The sequence below is a fragment of the Equus caballus genome, chromosome 2 (assembly GCF_041296265.1).
Source record: "Equus caballus isolate H_3958 breed thoroughbred chromosome 2, TB-T2T, whole genome shotgun sequence".
In the NCBI taxonomy this organism is placed as follows: Eukaryota; Metazoa; Chordata; class Mammalia; order Perissodactyla; family Equidae; genus Equus; species Equus caballus.
Window position 1 is genome coordinate 11,910,946 of NC_091685.1, and position 20,003 is coordinate 11,930,948.

General features: G+C 45.3%; 1 protein-coding gene across 15 annotated transcripts in view; it reads left to right on the forward strand.

Moving 5' to 3' along the window:
* Positions 1-20,003, forward strand: part of MKNK1 (MAPK interacting serine/threonine kinase 1) — a 43,000-nt gene that overhangs the window by 5,861 nt on the left and 17,136 nt on the right. For 3 of the 15 annotated variants that reach the window (XM_070248339.1, XM_005607081.4, XM_070248365.1), the window contains exons 2-4: positions 5,750-5,931; positions 14,688-14,792; positions 16,943-17,040. In XM_070248339.1, coding sequence (XP_070104440.1) covers positions 14,690-14,792; positions 16,943-17,040 — 201 coding nt within the window. In that variant the 5' untranslated portion in view covers positions 5,750-5,931; positions 14,688-14,689. Of the gene's footprint in view, positions 1-4,016; positions 4,300-4,891; positions 5,648-5,749; positions 5,932-12,101; positions 12,333-12,429; positions 12,537-14,687; positions 14,793-16,942; positions 17,041-20,003 lie in introns of those variants that run through there. The other 12 variants (XM_070248294.1, XM_070248357.1, XM_070248367.1 and 9 more) reach the window with 9 other exon arrangements.

Below are 20,003 nucleotides of genomic sequence, written 5' to 3' on the forward strand. Positions count from 1 at the left end.
CATTATGCTGCGAGGCTCTGAATGCCATGACTAGGGCTCTGTGGACTCTGGCTGCAGAATGGAGGCTAGTCTGGAGCAAAGAAAATCCCAGAATGGGGGCATCGATGAGGGGGCTGTTGGAATAGTCCAATTCAGGCTTCAACTGAGAACCACTGACCTAGTGTGGAAGCTGCCTGGTCTAGGTCTGCTTGAGTCGTTTAATATGTGAGTTTTTGACAGTTCTTATATTACCATAAATCAGTGTATTGCCATCCTTAGCTAGGAGAACCTTAGGATCAGATTACAGAGGCTGCTGGCACTCTTGTTTTCAGGCATAGGTTCTAAGGTGAGATGAGCAGTTCAGTACAAAAGTGTCTGGGGAGGGAACCCATTGGCACATTCTGTTGCTTCGTTTTCTCACCCTCAAATTCAACAAGAATCTATAGTGGAGGAAAGAGGACGACGCTTGAAGTCAAGAGGCTGGCATTCAAGTCCTGGTTCTGCTCCTTATCATCTGTGAGTCCTCAGTCTCAGCTTCTTTCTCTATAGTATAGGGGCTGTTTGAGCTCGCTTTGAGATCTCTTTTCTCGCTAGTGTCATGTGTTGCTCTGCTCTTCCTGGCTGGGGGCAGTAGAGGGAAGCAGCTGAGAAAGTGAACCTGGATTCAGGGAGACTAGCCTTTGGAGTCCAGCCTCTCGTCCTTCTTGTAGGGAGACGGTAGTTAGGTGTGTAGACTCTAGAGTTGGGCTGCCTGGGTTTGAGTTCTGCCTCTGTCGCTTGCTAGCTGTGTGACTTGGGCAAGTTATTTAACCTTCTGGGTCTCAGTTTCTTCATCTGTAAAATTGGGATAGAAATATTACCTACCTTGTGGGGTTGTCATCAGGATTGAGATAACTTATGTTAAACACTTAGTGCAGAGCCTGGCACATAGTAGGTGCTCAATGAATGTTAGCTTTAATGGGAATAATAGTAGCAATTATTATTAATGTCCACTTAGGTGTTGATTTTATAGAAAGTATATTTATTAGGGCCATTTTCCCTACTGTCTTACTCTGACATTGTTACCTTCTCTTTCTTCCCATTGCCCCATCAGGAAACTTTGAAATACTAGATTGTTCCATCACAGGGTTGCAAAGCATGACATGACAGAAAGTGCCTGTAGGAAAAGGGTCAAAGTCGGTGGCTTGTTAGAAAATCTTACCTGACTTGTGTTTTCACCCACCTCTCTCCACAGTAAACAGGAACAGAGCAGCGTATTCATTCCCTTTTGCACAGCCTTCAACAAAAGTACTAAGCAAGACGCCTCCAAGTCACTAGCCAAAAAGCACAGTAACGGTATCTCTGGAAAGTGGTGCCTAATTTGGTTCTTCTTTCTCTCCAGCTTAAACCGCTCTGGCCGTAACTTAAGCCATTTCTTCTTGTTCCATTTTCCATGAATATGGAAAAGTTCCTTCTGATTATAAAGGGAGGATGAGATCAAGATTTTCTCGGGAATCCTTTTGTGTACTTAAAGCCAGAATCGAGTTAGGCCTCATCTTCTCTTCTCCAGGCTAAGCAGCCTTGGTTTCTTTTACCTCACTCTTAAAACCTATTTTCCATTGCTTGGATCACATTGGTCATGCTTCTTTTCTTTTTCTTCGGTCTTTCTACTTCTTGGCGGTGACCCAGACTGTGCTTAGTCTGCTAATAAGAGTCCAACTAAAACAGTTTAAGGGAAGAATAACTTCAGGTGTTTCTATTAATTCATGAACATTTCTTGAGTGTTTGCCCCTCGCCAGGCCTGTGTGGGGTGTAGGGGACCCAGAGATGAATCAGACTTAGTCGCCACCCTGTCCCTAGCTCACACTCTAGAGGGAGATGTCCAGTAACGTGTTACTAGTGCTATGATTGAATCATGCACAAGTGTGGGAAACTGGAACTTGTTTAGGGCAGTTAGGTAGAAACAGATTGTCTGTTCCGCCTGGTCAAGGCTTCTATAGAGGAGTGGTAAGACGTAGTGCAGGAGGGGTCATCTGGGGCAAGATTGTGGAGGCCCTGAGTGACAGCACAGGAGCTTGGTTATTCCAGAGGCAGTGAACACCCATTAGAGATGTTGGAGCAAGAAAATGACAGCCTCAAATCTGGCTTTTTGGACCAAGAGCAGAGATATCACAAGCCTTTGTCTTATCTTTCCTCCACTGATGTTTTCTGTCTTGAAAAGTATGATGAATTCTTTATATACTTGGGTTTGTTGCTCTAAAACTTCTGTAGAAAGACTAATTCTTGAGCTCTGTAAAAATTTCATCCCCTACCCAGCAGGCAACTCATGAAGAATTGAGAGAGAATTGGGTGCCTAGCCTGTAGAAGACCCAGCGGCAGGCCCAGTTGTGTAGGTTTGGTCTGGCCACATTCACCCTTCCCCAGCCCTATCCCAGGAAGAGGTGCAGGAATGAGGACAGGGTTCCAGGGCTTATCTGTGTGTATGGTAAGGAATGCTAAGACTATTCAGGCAGAGTGAGAGTCAGAAGTTCTTGCTGAGGAAGAAAAGAGGCCCAAAGGAATTTGGAACGGTGCCACAGGAATCAGGGCTAACTAGGCACTTAGAATCCCAGCTCATGTATCTGAGAACCTCCAAGTTCTTTCTCTCAGCCTTTGTACTTTACTACTAGTTAATTCTCTCCTGCTGCCCAGTTGTAGTTTACAGAGTAGCTGGATTGCTTTCCAGGACCACAGCTGATGTGGGGAAGCCATATCCCAAGCTAGAATAATAGTTACTATTTACTGAGCGCCTAACTATATACCAGGCATTACGCCATGAACTTGACATACATTAGCTCATTTAATTCTCACAGCAACCCTGTGATGTGGTTTTATTGCCCCATTTTATAGATGATGACAGTGAAGCACAGAAAGGCTAAGTATTATGTTCAAGGGTACCTCATTAGTAGAGGGTAGGCAGAATCTGAATCTAGTCCCTAATGGCTTGAAAACCCATGCACTTTCTACCTCCCCAGCCATAGAGTAGTTCCAAACAGCAGAATAACACAGTGCATAAAGGAGTTCTGGGGGTTGTTTTACTGGTGGACATGAAGAGGAATGCGAGTGTGTGTGTGTGTTGGGGAGAGGAGTGGAGTTGGTGAGGAGGGGAAATAAGCTGGGTTGGTAAACCATTGTCTACAGGCTTTATCTGGCTCACCACCAGTTTTTGTATGGACTGCAAGCTAAGAATGCTTTTTACATTTTTAAATGGTTGTGGGGGCGGATCAAAAGGTTAATACTTTGTGGTGTGAAAATTCAAATTTCAGTATCCATAAAGAAAGTTTTATTGAAATATAGCCACATGGGCCAGCCCCGTGGCCAAGTGGTTAAGTTCATGCGCTCCACTTCGGCAGCCCAGGGTTTCCCCTGTTTGGATCCTGGGCATGGACATGGCGCTGCTCATCAGGCCATGTGGAGGTAGCGTCCCACATAGCACAACCAGAGGCACTCACAACTAGGATATACAACTGTGTCCTGGGTGGGGCTTTGGGGAGAAGAAGAAGAAGGAAAAAAAGAAGCTTGGCAACAGATGTTAGCTCAGGTGCCAAAATTTAAAAAAAAAAATATATATATATAGCCGCAATCATTCATGTATGTATTGTCTATGGCTGTTTTCAGTCTACAAAGCAAAATTGAGTAGTTGCAGCAGAGACCATGTGACGCACAAAGCCTAAAATATTGACTGTCTGTCCCTTTACAGAACAAATTTGCCAACCCCTACTCTAGGCAACATGAAGGGTCCAAGGGATTTAAACCTGTGGCAAGACTAAAGGCAGAGTTGAAGTTCAAGGATGTTCAAGCTTGTCCCTGGAAGTGTTGTGGCCATAAGGAGAGAGAGTGTAACCTGAGCCTCTCTGGGCCCTGGAAAGTTTCCTTGGGCCACAGAAATTTGTTTGGAAGTAAAAAGCACAATAGGAAGGATTATTCTATGTGCTAATACTCCCTATGGGACAATAAAGAAATATTTTGTGGATGAAGTATTTCGTTCAGATACTTACTGGAGCCCTTCTTTGTTCCAGATACTATGTTAGATGCTGGAAATGCAAAGAGAAGAAAGATGTGTCCCTGCCTTTGATGAGCTTATGGCCTCGGGGGAGAGCCACATATGCTTGTGTATAACCAACTCTAAGTATAATAGCATGCTGTGGGTTCCATTAAATGCTGGATGAAGTAGAAAAAAGAGTCTAGGACCGCTTCTGTAGTTTGTGGGACTACTTTCAGTAATTTGCGATGGGCCTTGAAGGGTGAATAGGTGTTCTTTTTCAAGGAGCTACATACCAGCCTGAGGGAAAGCCTGACAGTGTGAGTATATGGAGTTTATGAGGCTGGAGGAGAAAGAGACATTAGAAATGACTTAAAGGTTCTGTGGCTAGGAAACTGGCAGGATGATATCATCTGAGAGAGAAGAAGAGAAAGGAGGAAGGAGGTGGTGGGTGGGGGTTGGGGATGAGTCCAGTTTGGGACATGTGATTTGAGGTAATGGTGAAACACATCCGGCTTCCAGTTAGAAAACTATTTTAGAAATCTTGGCAGAAGGACCCAGAATTGGGTTTTAAACTGCATTTTCAGAACTTTTCCAGTGGGAAAAGAGGAAGTACATTTTCATTTTGTAGAGAAATTGACAAACCAAGTTTGATACGTGATAGCTAGGGCCACAAGATTAAAAATAGCAGTGGACATCCGGAAATGAAGTTGCATCAGATGGAAAACTAGCAATTAGTATGTATTTGGCATAAAACCTTGTTCCCGTTCATGCCACCTCCTGCTCTCAGCATCTACTTTATCTTTCTGGCTCTGTTGCCTCCTGCCTGTGAGAATGGGACCCGGCCACTAGGAGGTAGAGACAGGGTCTATTCATCTCTAAAAAAGTGGATGACAGAGAAGTGTTAGTTTTACATTCCCGGTGAGACTCCTCAGCGAACAGAGGTGTCCGTGTCTGTCATCCAGGTCCAGTTGCGTCTTTCTATGCCTGGAATCCCACACTGGAAACAGAATCTGAAAATCTTTACTCAGACCCTTGTTAAATCTTCAAATGCTTAGTGTCAGCATTTTCAAATGCTCAAATGTCTGAATTTTTTTTTTTTTTTTTTTTGAGGAAGGTTAGCCCTGAGCTCACTACTGCCAGTCCTCCTCTTTTTTTTTTTTTTTAAAGATTGGCACCTGGGCTAACAACTGCTGCCAATCTTTCTTTTTTTTTTTTCTGCTTTATTTCCCCAAACCCCCCCGTACACAGTTGTATATCTTAGTTGCAGGTCCTTCTAGTTGTGGGATGTGGTACGCCGCCTCAACGTGGCCTGATGAGCGGTGCCATGTCCGCGCCTAGGATCCGAACGCTGGGCCACCGCAGCGGAGTGCACGAACTTAACCACTCGGCCACGGGGCCGGTCCCAGTCCTCCTTTTTCCTGAGGAAGTCTGGCCCTGAGCTAACATCTGTGCCCATCTTCCTCTACTTTATACATGGGATGCCTACCACAGCTTGGTGTGCCAAGCACTGCCATGTCCGCACCCAGGATCCGAACCAGCAAACCCCAGGCCGCTGAGAAGCAGAACGTGCAAACTTAACCGCTACGCCACCGGGCCGGCTCTCAAATGTCTGATTTTAAAGACTAGGGAAATCTGTGATTGCCTTGTGCAAATCTACTTACCAGGGTAATGCATAGGTTTGGGGAACGCTTAGGTTGGTTTTTATCTTTCCTGATTCTTTTAAAGAAGTCAGCATTTTGATATCCTTTCTATTTCTACTTTTCGAAGATTTTCATGCCAGATACGATGAAGCAGAGGCCGATGGAGAGTTGAGGAATGTCTGCTACGTACAGAGGCCATTGAAACGCTTCCTGCAGCTGGAAGACAGCAACCTCCTGACAGAAGCATTATTTTATTTGGAATTTCAAGTTTACAGAGGATTCGCTTCTCAAAAGTTGGACAAACTATAGGTAAGATTGGATGTACATTTTACTTAGCCTTTTAGATTGCTTCAGGATGAAACTACCTGATATTTCCAGAAGGGGTGAGTCCAAGATTTCACTATTCAGCTGGGCAGCTAGGATTAGCTGGGCTGCCTGGCATGCCTAAAACAGCTACTTAGTAGGGAGGAGCACATTTCTACCAGAATAAAATGGCAGAGAGAGTCATAGGAAAACCATGCAGTAGATAAAACATACTTGTTTATTTTTAATTGTAAAAGTAAAACAACTGTATCATAACAAAACAAAATCAAATACAACAGAAGTATAAAAAGTAAAATTCTGTAACCACCCATTTTCATTCTCCCAAAGTAGCCATTGTTAATAATAGCTTGAGATGTATCTTTTCAGGGTTTTTTTTTTTCATGTTTTTTTAATTTATGTGTGACATACATGATGATGTTTTGAAGTGTTGTGTATGACACTCTAACCTGGGGTTTCATCATGCCTGCTAGGTTATAAATAATGCATCATTTATAAATTGGGTCAGATGAAGGCTGGGTGAGAATGGTTTTAGCCTATCTGTGAGTTTTTGTAGTTTGCTGCTCTGTGGTCACCCTTCATCTGAAGCTTCGCAGCAGCACACTGTCTCCCCGGCTCCCCACCCCCAGCCAGCTTCCCTTCCTGAGTTCCCCCCTCCTTTGATGGTACTACTGCTCTTATGGTTACCTGGCTTTGCTTAATGAACATATATTGAGGTCCCCCTCTGTGCCTGGTTCCATACTGGGCAGTGGGGAGAGAGAGAAATTAGACCCTGTCCCTTCCTTCAAGGAGGGTACGAGTCTTTGATTCCTCCACCGTCTCCAGTCGTCTGGCGGGACCAGCACGAGTTCTGCCTCTGTGACTTCATTCCCTCGCCCCTGTCTCTTCCTTTCTGTCCCTGCCTCAGTTATAGGCCTTCCTCAGGTTGTTGCCACAGCCTCATTCCGCCCTCCAGCCTCCAGTTTTTTCTGCTTTCACAGCTAGTTTGATAGCCCTAAAGCGCAACTCCAGTCGTACCCGGTCCCTCCTCATTGTCTAGAACAGTGGTTTACAAGGGTGCTCTGCAGACCTTGGGGGTCCGTGAAACCCTTTCAGGATATCTGCAAGGTCAAAACGATTTTCATAGCAGTACTAAGATGTTATTTGTTATTTGCAAAGCAACAGTGGGCAAAACTGCTGGTGCCTTAGCACGAATCAAGGCAGTGGCACCGAACTGCGCTAGCAATCATTGTGTTCTTCACTGCCACACAGAGTTTTTAAAAAAGTGCCATTTTCACATAAGAATGTCCTTGATGAAGCAGTAAAAAATATTAGTTTTATTGAATCTCAACCCTTGAGTACACATCTTTTTAATATTCTGTGTGACAAAATGGCAATGCTCATAAAGCACTTCTGCATACCAAAGGACGCTGGTTGTCTCAGGAAAAGCACCTGTGGGGTTGTTTGAATTGCAGGATGAACTAGCCACTGCTTTCATTTTTACTTGAAAGAATCGCTGACTGTTTGTTGGTGAGGCTGGAAAGTAGACGGGGACCAGATGTTGGAGGCCCCTATAGGCTGTACTGATAAGCTTGGTTGATCTCACTTCAGCCCGCCTTTTTCAGCTTTTTATACTATCGTGTTCACACAAATCCAGTCCTTTACTCCTGTTTGCCGTTTCTTAAGCACACACTTCCTTTACCCCCTCTACACTTCCTCTTGTCATTCCTTCCACCAAGAGATGCAGTGACAGCTCTGAAGTCTGCTTGTGATCCCAGAATCAGAACAGAGGAAGAAGATGGGCCTAAATCTAGACCTTTTGCCTCTGGAAATCTGACTGTCCCAGCCCAGTTTGAGGCCTGTTGTGAATCACCACCCAGCCACCTTAGCTGGCCTCAAACTGCTTTCAGTGCAGTTGAATGAGACACTGGAATCTGCATGATACTGCCCGGCCTCACTACACACAGGACTCTTGGGAGAAACCTGTGAAGGACCTTAGCCCCGTGGAATCACACTCACAGACAGACCATCCTTTCATTGAGCTGATTCCACAGGTGGCTCCTTTCATCCACCATGCATTAGATTTGACTAGCTTCTGTTTGAGTGCACCCTTTCCTTGACCTTGTCCCCTGCGTAGCAGTGATACCATCAGAAACCAAATCAACCAACTAGTAGGTCACGTAGAAGAATGTAGCCTTGTACCTGAGACCAGAACTGCCATGAAATAATGTGGTTGGATTGGTTTGTAGCTCGTCGTATGTAATGTGCCAAAACACGAAATACAGAGCTATCTCAGAGTGAGAAGAGGAAACTTCTGATAAATCAGACTTTAATATAATAATGATAATATGGTAATAATGCTCTTGTTTTAATGTAAACTAGAGCAGTGCCACTTATTACCTTTCTGACATGATAGCATGCACAGAAATGATACTGTTCAGCCTGATGAGAGGATCCGTATCTCATTCACAGCACATTGGTAGGGAAGCTCTGTGCTAAGGTTTCTAAATAAAAGTATTCTTGCTGGTGCCTGACTAACTCTGACTGGCTATCCCCTATGCCTTTCAGCATTAATGTGTAAATATAGTATAATAGTTAAAAGCTTGAATTCTGAGCCAGACCATCTAGATTTAATCCCAGCTCTGCCACTTACTAGTTGTGTGACCATGGCAAATTACTTAATCTCTTTGTACCGCAGTTTCTTCATCTGTAAAATATGGATAATAATTATACTTACCTCACAGAGTTGTGAAGATGAAAAAAGTTATATGTTATAATAAATAAGTTAAATAGGTATGTACAAATGTGGTATTTGTAAAGTGCTTGCAACACTGCCTGGCATGTGGTAGGCACCATAACCGTGTGTGTGTGTGTGCTGTCACTAGCAGTAGTGGTGTGTGTTGTAACTACTACTACTACCACTTTAGAGAAGGCAGTGTCCAGCCTCAGTCTCCCCAGACGCCTCCTCATTGCCTCCTCCTCTGCCTCACGTTTCTCAGTCTCGGCTTCTGCCTTAAGAGTGTCCATCCCCCTTCCTTTCGCTTCTTCACTTTGCTTTCATTTTCTCAGTTCTCCATTCGTTTGGGTGCCCTCAGCCAGCTGATGACTGAGAAGGCAGCTGAATTGATCATTGTCCTCTTGAGCTTCCTCTCACCGCTGCTCCTTCTCTAGAAAGCGCTTGTGACTGAGGGAAGTAACTCTTGCAGGTTTGGAAGAGGAGTGAATCATAGACCTTGAGGAGAATGCTAGAGAGGTTAGGAGAGGAGCACGAGCTAGGCCGGCCGAGCTGAGTTAGCCAGCGAAGTCGTGCTCTTAGGGGAAAAATGATCATCTTTGCTATCACATACCAGATGTGGGAGCTGGTTAATTCTCTACAGACTCTACCAAAATATGGAAAGCACATCTAGTCACTTTGGGGGCAATGTGGCTCATAGACTTCATGGAGAAATGACACAGTTCTTTCAGAAGGCAGGCCTTGGGGTTGCCTTGCAGGGGAACCAGAAATGGATCGGTACTCACATGTCAGGAACATCTGTTGCTGTTGAAGTCCCACTGGGTAAGACTCCTCGGCCCTCCTCATCTGTGAGTTCTCTCTAACTCACACTGGCCAACCAGGCTGCCTCTCCTTCAGGCCTAGCAAATACTCTTCCTCTGTCTCCCTCCCCAGCCCTGCCCTGGCCAATTCCCATTCATCCTTCAGGTGTCAGCTTAGCTGTCCCCTCATCTAGTTCCCAAACTGAGTTAAATGCCTGTTGTCTATCCCACAGCACCTGGGACTTCCCTGTCACAGCACTTGTCCTACTGGATTGGAATTGTTTTACATGCCAGTGGATTTAAATTCCATAAGGGTAGAGACTGTGTCTTCTCTTATATTCTCACTGTCTAGCACTGGACAATCAGTAGGTGCCCAATAACTATAGTGTTTGTTGAATGAATAAGTCAGCAGTGCCGTCACATCTAGTTTCTTATTTGACCTTCACAACAGCCTAATGATATAGGCAGCCCAGTCCTTACTCTGCCCTCATTTTCTATATAAGAAACTGGTGCCTGGAGAAGCTAAGCAACTTGCCAAAGCTCACACAGGGGTGGAGAGCCAGGATTCAAACTGGTGTTTCTCAGGCTTGAATGTTCAATACGTTGTTGTGTTTTGTTTTTACAAAGTTTTTCATTTTTAAAAATAGCATTTAAAAAAGGTGAAAATTAGGGCCGGCCCTGTGGCCAAGTGGTTAAGTTCACGTGCTCCACTTCGGCGGCCCAGGGTTTTGCCGGTTTGGATCCTGGGCGCCGACATGGCACCGCTCGTCAGGCCATGCTGAGGTGGCATCCCACATAGGACAGCCGGAGGGACCTACAGTTGGGATATACAACTATGTCCTGAGGGGACTTTGGGGAAAAGAAGGAAAAAAAGAAAAGATTGGCAACAGATGTTGGCTCAAGTGCCAATCTTAAAAAAAAAAAAAAGATAAAAATTAAAATAGTATTTGTTGTTTTTCAAGGTTATAAAAATAATATCTTCAAGGCTTCAATATTCCTGAAACATTTTTGCTCACTGAATGTCGAATTTCAATACACAGAAATCTAGATATAATTTTAAATACTGTATAATCAGATTCTAAATTCTGATGTGTATTGGAGAAAAATTGTGTATTTTATTGAAAAATAAAACTTGACTAAAACAATAATAGCATAAAAAAGTAATAAATTTCATTGTACGCAATTTGGGGAATACTGAAAAATATAAAGAGGAAAATAAAAATCACCTCCTCACATAGACAGGACTACTACAGGTTAGAAATGGCCTGGACTTGCAAGGGCAGCACTGATTTTGAATCCCAATTAAACCACTAACTAGACGTTTGGAGTTCAGTAGATTATTTAACCTTTGAGCCTCAGTTTCCTCACCTGAAATAGGGTGAAATATTTACCTTTTGGGATTATTGTAAGAATTAGAGATAATATATGTAAAATACCTAGCACGGTGCCTGGCACATAGTAGGCACTCTTTCAAATTGTTGTAGTATTAACGTTTTTGTATATTTCTGTCTAGTGTTCTCTCTGTTGTGTGTGCATACATACCTGTGCATACACATGTTTTTTGATGTGCATTTATATTAAGTATATCACTGGGTCCTCACAGGGTTGCCGGAAAGGGCAGGTATTATTTTTAAACCTTTGCAGTAGATAAGGAAACAGACACTGTAAGAGGCAAAGTAACTTGGCCTTGGTGCTACATCTGGTAATATCTGAAGCAGGACTTTCACCTTGGTCTCCTGATGCCAAGCCCATGTGCCTTCCCTGTCAACAGGGTGCCTCCTCTCCAGCTCCTCCTCCACCATCTCACGAGTGGTAGGCCACCAAACCCTGCCCAAAAGAAAAGCAAGGGCTGGAGGCAGTGGAAGTGCTGGGAGCCTCTACAGCAGCTGGAGACTGTCTAAAAACTTAAAAGAAGTCCTCACTTCCTCCTCTGAAATAACAGACACATTGCCAAGTCGTATAGCAAGGACCAGGCTTCTGGCTAGAAAGTTAAGATCATAGGACTTTTTTTAGAGGGAGTTTGTCAGGGAAGTCATAGAACTAAATAGCATTACTCTGTGTTGTCTGCAGGGCAAAGATGTACCCACATTTCTTTCAGTGTGTGCACTTGGAACTTAAAGGGCCTGGGTGACATGCACTGCATCAAACGTTAAGCACGGTCATGTGCCGTGTAACGTTTCAGTCAGTGGTGGACCACATGTCTGGTGGCGGTCCCATAAGATTAGTACCCTGTAGCCTAGGTATGCAGTAGGCTGTGCCATCTAGGTTTGTGTAAGTACACTCTATGATGTTCACACGATGACGAAATCACCTAACAACGCATTTCTTAGGACATATCCCCATTGTTAAGTGATGCATGATTATGTGCATCATTTCATATTTTCATTTCAGTGCGTGTTTTCTGATGGCTGGTATGTGTCTGACGCTGTGCCATGACTTATGGGAGATGCAGCGATGAACAGGCGACAGACCTGGCCTTGGGGAACATTGGGGAGAGCTCAAGGCCAAATAAAATCAGAGCTCCAGTAGAGCTCCTACAGGGGGCTTGGGAGCAGAGGAGGGAGCACTAACCATAGTTCTGTGCGGTCGTACCGTCTGTTTGCGTATTGCCTAACTGTCCACAGTGTTTACTCAAATCTTAACTCACTGCAAGGGGAGGAGACTTTCGAGCTGGGTTTCGACGGCAGCGAAGAATTCTTAGGCCAAGGGAAGGAGGTGAGCCGAGGAGCCTGATTGCAGAGGCTTGCACCCTAAGGAAGCTTTTATCAAATGATTGCGTGGATGATAAATTCAGGTCCTCAGACCCTGCTGGTGGACTGTCTGTGATAAAACAGAGTGTATGGACAGGCTTCAGATGGTGAACTATCGAGCGCTTGGTAAGATTATGACACCTCTCCCCCCTCCTCCTGTGAAAACAGGGAAGTTAGGGATATTTTTGCACTTCACTGTCTTCCTGCATTTTTTTCTTCCTAGTTTCAAAAACAGTTCTCCTTCAACAAGCTCTGTTTCCAAGGAAAGTCTTAACCATTTGTCCCTTCCGGCGTACTCTCTTCCATTGAAATCCATGCAGAATAGACCAGGTACTCCATCTTTTTGTGTGTGAAGCCATAAAGTCTAATATTGAGCGTGCGGCAGTGCTCAGAGGTGTGCTTCTTCCACAAGAGGCTCCCTCAGCCCTGCCGTGGTAAAAACCAAGTGTAAATTGCCGCTAACAGGGTTTTCTAGCTAGAGTCGTAAGTATGTCTGAGCATCCCCTGTGAATTATAATGCCACCCGCTCTCTTGCTGCTCCTCTACGTTGCCTGCCTTTTGGCTGTTTTGCTTGTCCTTAGGCCCTCCATCAGAGTGTGGGTAGGGAAAGGAGAAAGAGAAGTGAATCCAAAATCTGTCCACTCTGCACTTGGCTCGCAGTACTGGTGAGAAAACAGACGGAGACGAGAGTTGACACTGGACTGCACACAAGGGCAGAGCAAGAGGGACAGAGGTCCCTCCTTCTCAGCCTGCTTTCCCGATGGCCAGTGCCCCCTCCCTGAGCTCCAGAAGATGAGTGACCCTGTGTTTTATTTCTGTAGAATTTCTCACTATGTTGGGCAGCTTTTTTCCTTTTAGTTTGCCTTAGTGAGGGTGGATATTTGGCTGCTGATATTTAAATTCAATTCTTTGCATTCATAGCATGTTGCAGTCCCCAGATATATCTTGGGTTTGAAGTTGTTGGCTAGAGTAATATTTAGAGATCCTCTGAGGATTCCTTTTATCCGTGTGTTTGTTCTCTAATGTATAATTGAAAATCTGCTGTCATCAGATCCTAAAAACGGAAGGAAGAATGCACCTAAATTGAGCTGTCAGACACTTGGTTGCTTAAGCATGCTTTCTGGATTGTGGTGTTGAAAAGTGCCATTGTTCTGTGTGCTTTCTCCTAATGGCTGTTGTGTACTTGCTTCTGAGAACAGTGTATGGGAGACATGCATCGACTCTAATCAATCTTCCTGAGCAGACTTGCTGTTTCTCTGATCGTGTTCAGCCAGGGTCCTCTGAGAAGAGCGGGCCTTTCCCCTCAGTGGGCAAAGAGCCAGCTTCCATTTCAAAATCTCTCAGAAAAAAAAAAAAATCCAACAACCTAGAGCCTGTGTTTATTGAAGGTTGGTCTAAAAGTCTCTCACGTCATATGCCCCATCAGCACTCGAGTGCCTCTATTTTAGAAGGATGTAAAGGTTTAATCACCCTGGTGGGGATTTAGACCCAGAGACTTCAGAGAAATCTTATTATTTCTAACTGCAGGCAAAGCGTATTAAGGCTCCACTCTGGATCAGGGGCATGACATGTTCTATAAGTAATTTATCTTTAACAGGGGAAGGCCCTATCTAGAGTGTCTTAGAAACAGTACTATGATTGGGCACTGGCTCATTATTCCTCCTCTTCTCTTCCCCGTCTCAGTCTCCTGCTTATTCTTTCTGTCCCTGCCCTTTCCTGCCCAATCTGTCCAGTGTCTGAATGTCTGCCTCACAAATCCTCCCTTTAACAGGGGGAGCCAGGTGCTTGCCAGTGAGAGATAATAATGTTTTTGCAATAAACGACCTCATCCAGCAGCCTGCTGTAGACCTGTCAACTGCAGACTCCTGGGTGGGCCCTACCTGCAGCCTTTCAAATAAGGAGCTGAGGAGGGGAGAGTACACTCTGGGCTCCACAGGCACTCACGTCTGTGCTCTTGGACGTGAAGTAACAGGGCCATCCTCAAATACCTTCACAGAAGCAGCCTCCACTGAAGGCCTTTTGATCCCCATGCGCTTCCACAGGGAGGTCACTGCGCGTATGATTTCATTTGCATGGACCTCTCCCAACCACACCCCCCACCTTGCTTAACTCCCTCAGTCCTGCCTTTCTGGCTGTGAGGCTGGAGGATGTCACAGGTGGGACTCTGCTCATGGGTTGTTCTATTTGGGGCCTATAGTTTGACTGGTGGCAGATCTAAATCCATGTGCTAATAAGCTTGGTTAAAACAGACTTCTGCTGTCCTCTTTTAATCCAGCCTCTCTGCCAGAGTTCCTTTCCACAGTTAATGATCTCCTATAATGGTTTTGCATTTAGTTTTGCCTCCCGGGTCAAAACAAATCAGTAATCCTCACAGATGTTTAGAAACCATCAATGTAAATCTCCTGCCCCACCCCTTCTTCTGGGTGAACTTATAGCTTGATCAGTACAATGATATTCCCTTACATCTCCTCTTTTCTCCAGAGATGGGCAGCAGTGAACCCCTTCCCATTGCAGAAAGTGACAAGGGGAGGAAGAAGAAGAAGCGGAAGGCCCGGGCCACTGACTCCTTGCCAGGAAGGTTTGAAGGTTGGTCACACACCTCTCTCAGATCTGGGCCTGTGGCTGCCCAAGCATGGGAGGAGCATCCTGGAAGCCCGTGGGTCTCGATCACAGGCTGCATCATCTTAGAGCCAGCTCATGATTATCTGGGTGATAGGGATGAAAGATAGGGTTTACACAAAGGAGTGACAGCGAGCAAGAGCAGAGATGGAAAAACTCTCAGATGATGTGCGGCCTCCTTTGAATGGTTCGAGCATCTCATCCGTGTACAGAGAGACCAATCTGTTAGAGTTGTACATGGAGTGAGACTGCCTGGTGTGTTTCAGCCCCTTCTCACGCATGACCTTTCCCTCAGCTGTTCCTTCAGGGGATGCTGAGAGGCAGCACAAGAATGTAAGAGGATGAGAGAACACCAAGGGCCATGGCTGCAAAGGAAACTTCAGTCTTCTATAAACAGAGAATTTGGCTCCCAGAGATTGCAGCTGCTTGTGCTGTCTGGGTTTGACTCCACTTTAAGAGTGCGTGTTGTGATCAGGGGACGCAATGTTGGGTCATCAAACATTTTGAACACACTCTATGTGTGAGGCACCAGGCTCAGTGCTGCTCCTGTTATCACTGGGCATGTGATGGGATGAGGGGAACATTGGACACTTGTGCAAAGGACCGAAAGATCAGTAGCCACTCCCAGGAGTGACATGCCCCTTTTGTCTATTTTGTTTCTTTCATACGAGACCTGAAATAGCTTCTCCTCGTGGTCCCTCTTTCCAACACTGCAGATACACTAGTGAATTGATCGTTTTGTAGAGTGGTTCTAAGAACAAGCCCTTTATGAGTCAGGAATACTGGACCTCCAACAACCAACCTATCCTGGCGTGTAAAAGGCTAATACCAGAGCGTCCGTTGTGAGAAAGGAACATCATTTAAAATACTTACAAACAACAGTGTGCATTCTTATAAACAGCTGCAAGACCAAACTGTGATGGAACCAGGAAGATGCTTAGTGCAGGGTTTTGTCTGTTTGTCTTTAACTCAAACAGTAGATGTGTATGTATAGGGGGAGGGAAGGAGGATGGACAAAAGTCCCAAGCTTTTTAGAATAGGTTCCAAATCAACAATCTTGTTCTTTCGATGAACACAAGAGTATTTCCTGTTATTCAAGGATAGCTTGTGCAATTATAGGGCTTCTCATGACTAAGAGTGATAAAATCTAATTTCATGGTTAAAAAGTATTTTGCTCATTCTGTGGGTTTAAATGCTAGGCTGCCTCAAGAGGAAAAAGCTGAAGAATGGAGGCCAAGGTTGGAGGAGGTCAGCTGGCAGAGGCTGTGACAGAGCGGTGGCTTCCTTTGGAAGGGGCTCAAAGAGCTTGTGCTATTTGTGAGCTTGGGCAGGTCACCTAAATGTTCTTTCAACCCAGGCCTATTACTCTGTTAGACTCAGTACCCTAAAAACCTTGAGGCGTCTATTTGCATCCTACTTCTGTCCCTTATTTCTGTGGGTGACTTATGGAAACTTCTCAGAAACCTCCGATGACCTCCTTTGTGTGTGATATAAAATAAAACAGTGCTTTACTTCCCTTTATGTCATCAGTGCCTAGCACAGAGCTGGGCACATAGTAGGTACTTGGCAAATGAGTAAATGAATGAATGATGTCCATTCAAATCACACCCCCGTCTGTGAGGGTCTCCCAGAGTCCCTGGACAGAGTTATCTTTCCCTTCCTCTGCTCTGTTTACTGTGCCTTGTCCCTCTGAGATAGTAGTCACCACTGCCGGGGTTATTCTGTGGTCACTTCTGTACATGTCTGTCCTCCCCACTGGACTGTGACCCTCAAAGGGCAGGGACTGTATTTATTCCTCATTCTGTCCCTATTAGGAGTCTAATGTGCTGTCTGGCACATGGTAGGTGCTCAGGAATTGTGTGCCAAATTGAAACCCTTTCACTGACCTCATCTCTAAACTGAGGAACAGGATGCCTTCGATGTGGTCTGCTTGTTGAAAATCTGAGCCCTGAGATGGCTGGGAAAGCTAATGGTCTTCCTCATCACTGAGTGCTATGGGGTCATCATGTGCCTGTGTTGTCCCACCGGGGAAGCTGAGTCACAGAAGCTCTTCTCTCCACCTTAACTTGCAAAGGGGTGACTCACCTTGTTATTCCTCTCATCCATTTCACCTCTAGATACGTACAAGCTGACCTCTGAATTGCTTGGAGAGGGAGCCTATGCCAAAGTTCAAGGTGCCGTGAGCCTGCAGAATGGCAAAGAGTATGCTGTCAAAGTGAGTTTCTTATCTGGATGCCAGGCTTTACCTTGCAAATAGTCAGTCCCAGCTTGTCCTAAAACAAATAAATTTTATATTCCCCAATACTGTAGCTCAGTAAGAATGGGAGCTCTGAAGCTATAGTCTCTGGGTTCAAATCTTGGTTTCTCTACTTATTTGCTGTGTAACCTTGGTCAAGTTACTTAACCTCTCTGTCCTTCAGTTTCCTCATCTGTAAAATGGGTGTAACCATAGAACCTATATAGTGTTGTTGTGAGGATTAAATAAGTTAACATGTGTAAAGTGCTTAGAACAATGCCTGGCTCATAGTAAGCTGTGTCTTATTATTCTGACAAATGAAATTAGCTTCAGGGAGCAGACAATCAGATTTGGAATTAGAAGGCCTACCTGAATTTCTGTTTTGACAAACTACTGCTATTTGACTTTGGTCAAGTCACTGAACCCCCTTGAGCCTCAGTTCCCACATCTCTCAAATGAAGATAATGATCCCTGCCCTTCCTGTCTCGTGGAGTGGTTATGAAGATGAAAATAAAAAGGAACTGGTAGAAGTAGAAACACTTCACAAATTACGAAATGCTGTACAAGTGATGTACAGTATCGTGATAATGAGGACTGAGCGCTCCGCTTTGGAGCAGGAGAGGTGACTTCTACTTGCATGACCTTGGAGCGGCTCACTTCACCCCTGTGTGCTTCTGTTTGCCGACTCCCCCATGGACAAAGGGGTGGATCGAGAGCAGTGGTTCTCACAGTGTGGTCCCTGCACCAGCAGCATCAGCATTGCCTGGAACTTGTTAGAAATACAAATTATCTGGCCCTACGCCAGACCTACTGAGTCAGAAACTAGGCATCGGCCCAGCAATCTGAGTTTTAACCAGCTCTCCAGGTGGTTCTGACACTTGCTAAAGCTTGAGAAGCCCTGACGTAGGACAGATTTAAACTTTCGTGTGTATCGGAATCACCTGGAGGGCTGAGAAAGCGCACAGAGACCCTGGTCTCCTAATAGAGGAGGGGGGTCTTTGTATGTTTACCAAGCTCCCCAGGTAATTCTGATACCCACCAAAGTTTGAGAACCATTGACCTAGAAATAAGGTCTTATTAAATCCAAGGAGGCAAGTCAAGCTTATTTCAAATCATCCACCTGAGCCCCCAGGTCCGAGTGCCGCCTCAGATGGGCAAACCAGTCAAACTGGCTCCTGAAGGAAATGTTTCTTCGTTTAGCCAACTGGCCATAGTCCCAGCTGTAGATTTCTAAAGGAGAACACTTCTGCTAAGCTGTGTTCCTTTTTGCTGGAGTGTTGCTTCATGTGGTAACAAAAGCACTACCACGATTCCTTTTTGGAAACAGATCAGTATAGATTGCGAGTAATTTTTTAAAAATATGCCTAAATATGGTAAAAACTACAAATGTAAATTGATTCTCAAAAGTTTGAATACATTTATGGATAACAGACCTATTTCTTCAAGGTTGGATCACAAGAGGAAAACCTGGCCCTTCCTCCATGCCCGCTGGCATTTTGGGCAAGGACTGGCCCCTGGCCTGGAGATGCTTTAGTTTCTGCCCACATCTCATGTCTCTCTGGTTCTTTGAAAGCTCCCTAGAGATGGGCTACTTCTCCCAGCATGACTCCACAATTCTTGGTTGTATTAGGGCTTTCCCTACAGGCATCCAACTGGTGAATCCTAGAGTCTCGGGGTTGGAGTGGAATTTCAAGATAATCTGGTCCTCATTTTCCTCTGTAACTCCTCAAATAGTTGTCCTTGTTCTGTTCCCCTTCTCTTGTAGCAGGGGTCTATTACCTCCTCAGAGAAAATTGTCCATTGCTGGATAGTTGGCCTGCTGGAAAGTTCTTCCTGAGTTTGATCTGAAACTCTTGGTAAAGAAACAAGTTGAGTCACTTCTTTGCCCAGTACTGCCCCTCTCTGACTGCTCAGAAAATGTGTCCACAGCGGTTTACTAACAGACGTGGACTTGTTTGGGAAATTACATTTTGTCATGGATGTTTGTGCTACAACATGTTGAAGAAGTTTGAAGTGTTCTACACAGCAGTCTTGGAACGAAGGAACAGGATGTCATCATCTCTGCTGCCCACTCTACACGTGGGGCTGTAGGGCAGAGCCAGCTCTGCAGGAGACTTGCCCGCAGGCTCTACGTGCAACAGTTTGTGACTCTGGATGGGTCTGTAGAGATGTTCAGAGTCAGCCCAGCCCTGTGTAAACCAGCTGCTTCTCTGTTGGCTCATCCATTCCTTCACTCAGTGTTTGCCAAGCATCTCCAGGAATAGGTGGGGAGGGGGAGCAGCCCACAGTGTCGTAGGGGAGACAAAGCCTATAGGTTCCCTGAAAGAAGCCCTGTAGGACATAGGCAGGTACAGGATAGCAAGGGCTTTGGAGGCAACTCTGGGCTGAAATTCCAGCCCTGTCACTTATCAGAGCTGTGAGCAAATATTTTACCTCTTCCTGTCTTTTGGGATTTGTGTTGTAAGGGTTAGCTCAGACTGTGTACCCAAATGACTCAATACAGTGCCTGCCCAAGGGTAAATTCTCAGAAGTGCAGAGGTGGCATCTGAGCTGGGCCCTGGAGCTTTAGTCTCTCTCCACTGTGTCCTTCATCCCCTGGCTCTTCCTCCAGCACCAGAAGATCCTTCCGTAGAGGTGGTGAATTCTTACCCGTGAGGCAGAAAGAGATGCCCTCTGGGTCGGAATGGGTAGATGTAGCTCTTTGTCTTGCAGGCTCTTCAGTCTCCCCTGGGCAGCTGGGGGGCAGCTGGGGGGCAGCAGCCTCATACGCTTTCTTGGTGTTGTACTTGGCAGAGTGGAACAGGCCCAGACCGGCTGGAAAGCCCTTAGGCCAATCTATTGCTTTGCTGACAGAGCCACAGTGCCTGTCATGAAGGCCTACTCCAGACTTGTGCTTGAAACTGGATTTGGGCTGTATTTGGCCTTGCGTTCTCCCAGGGGGC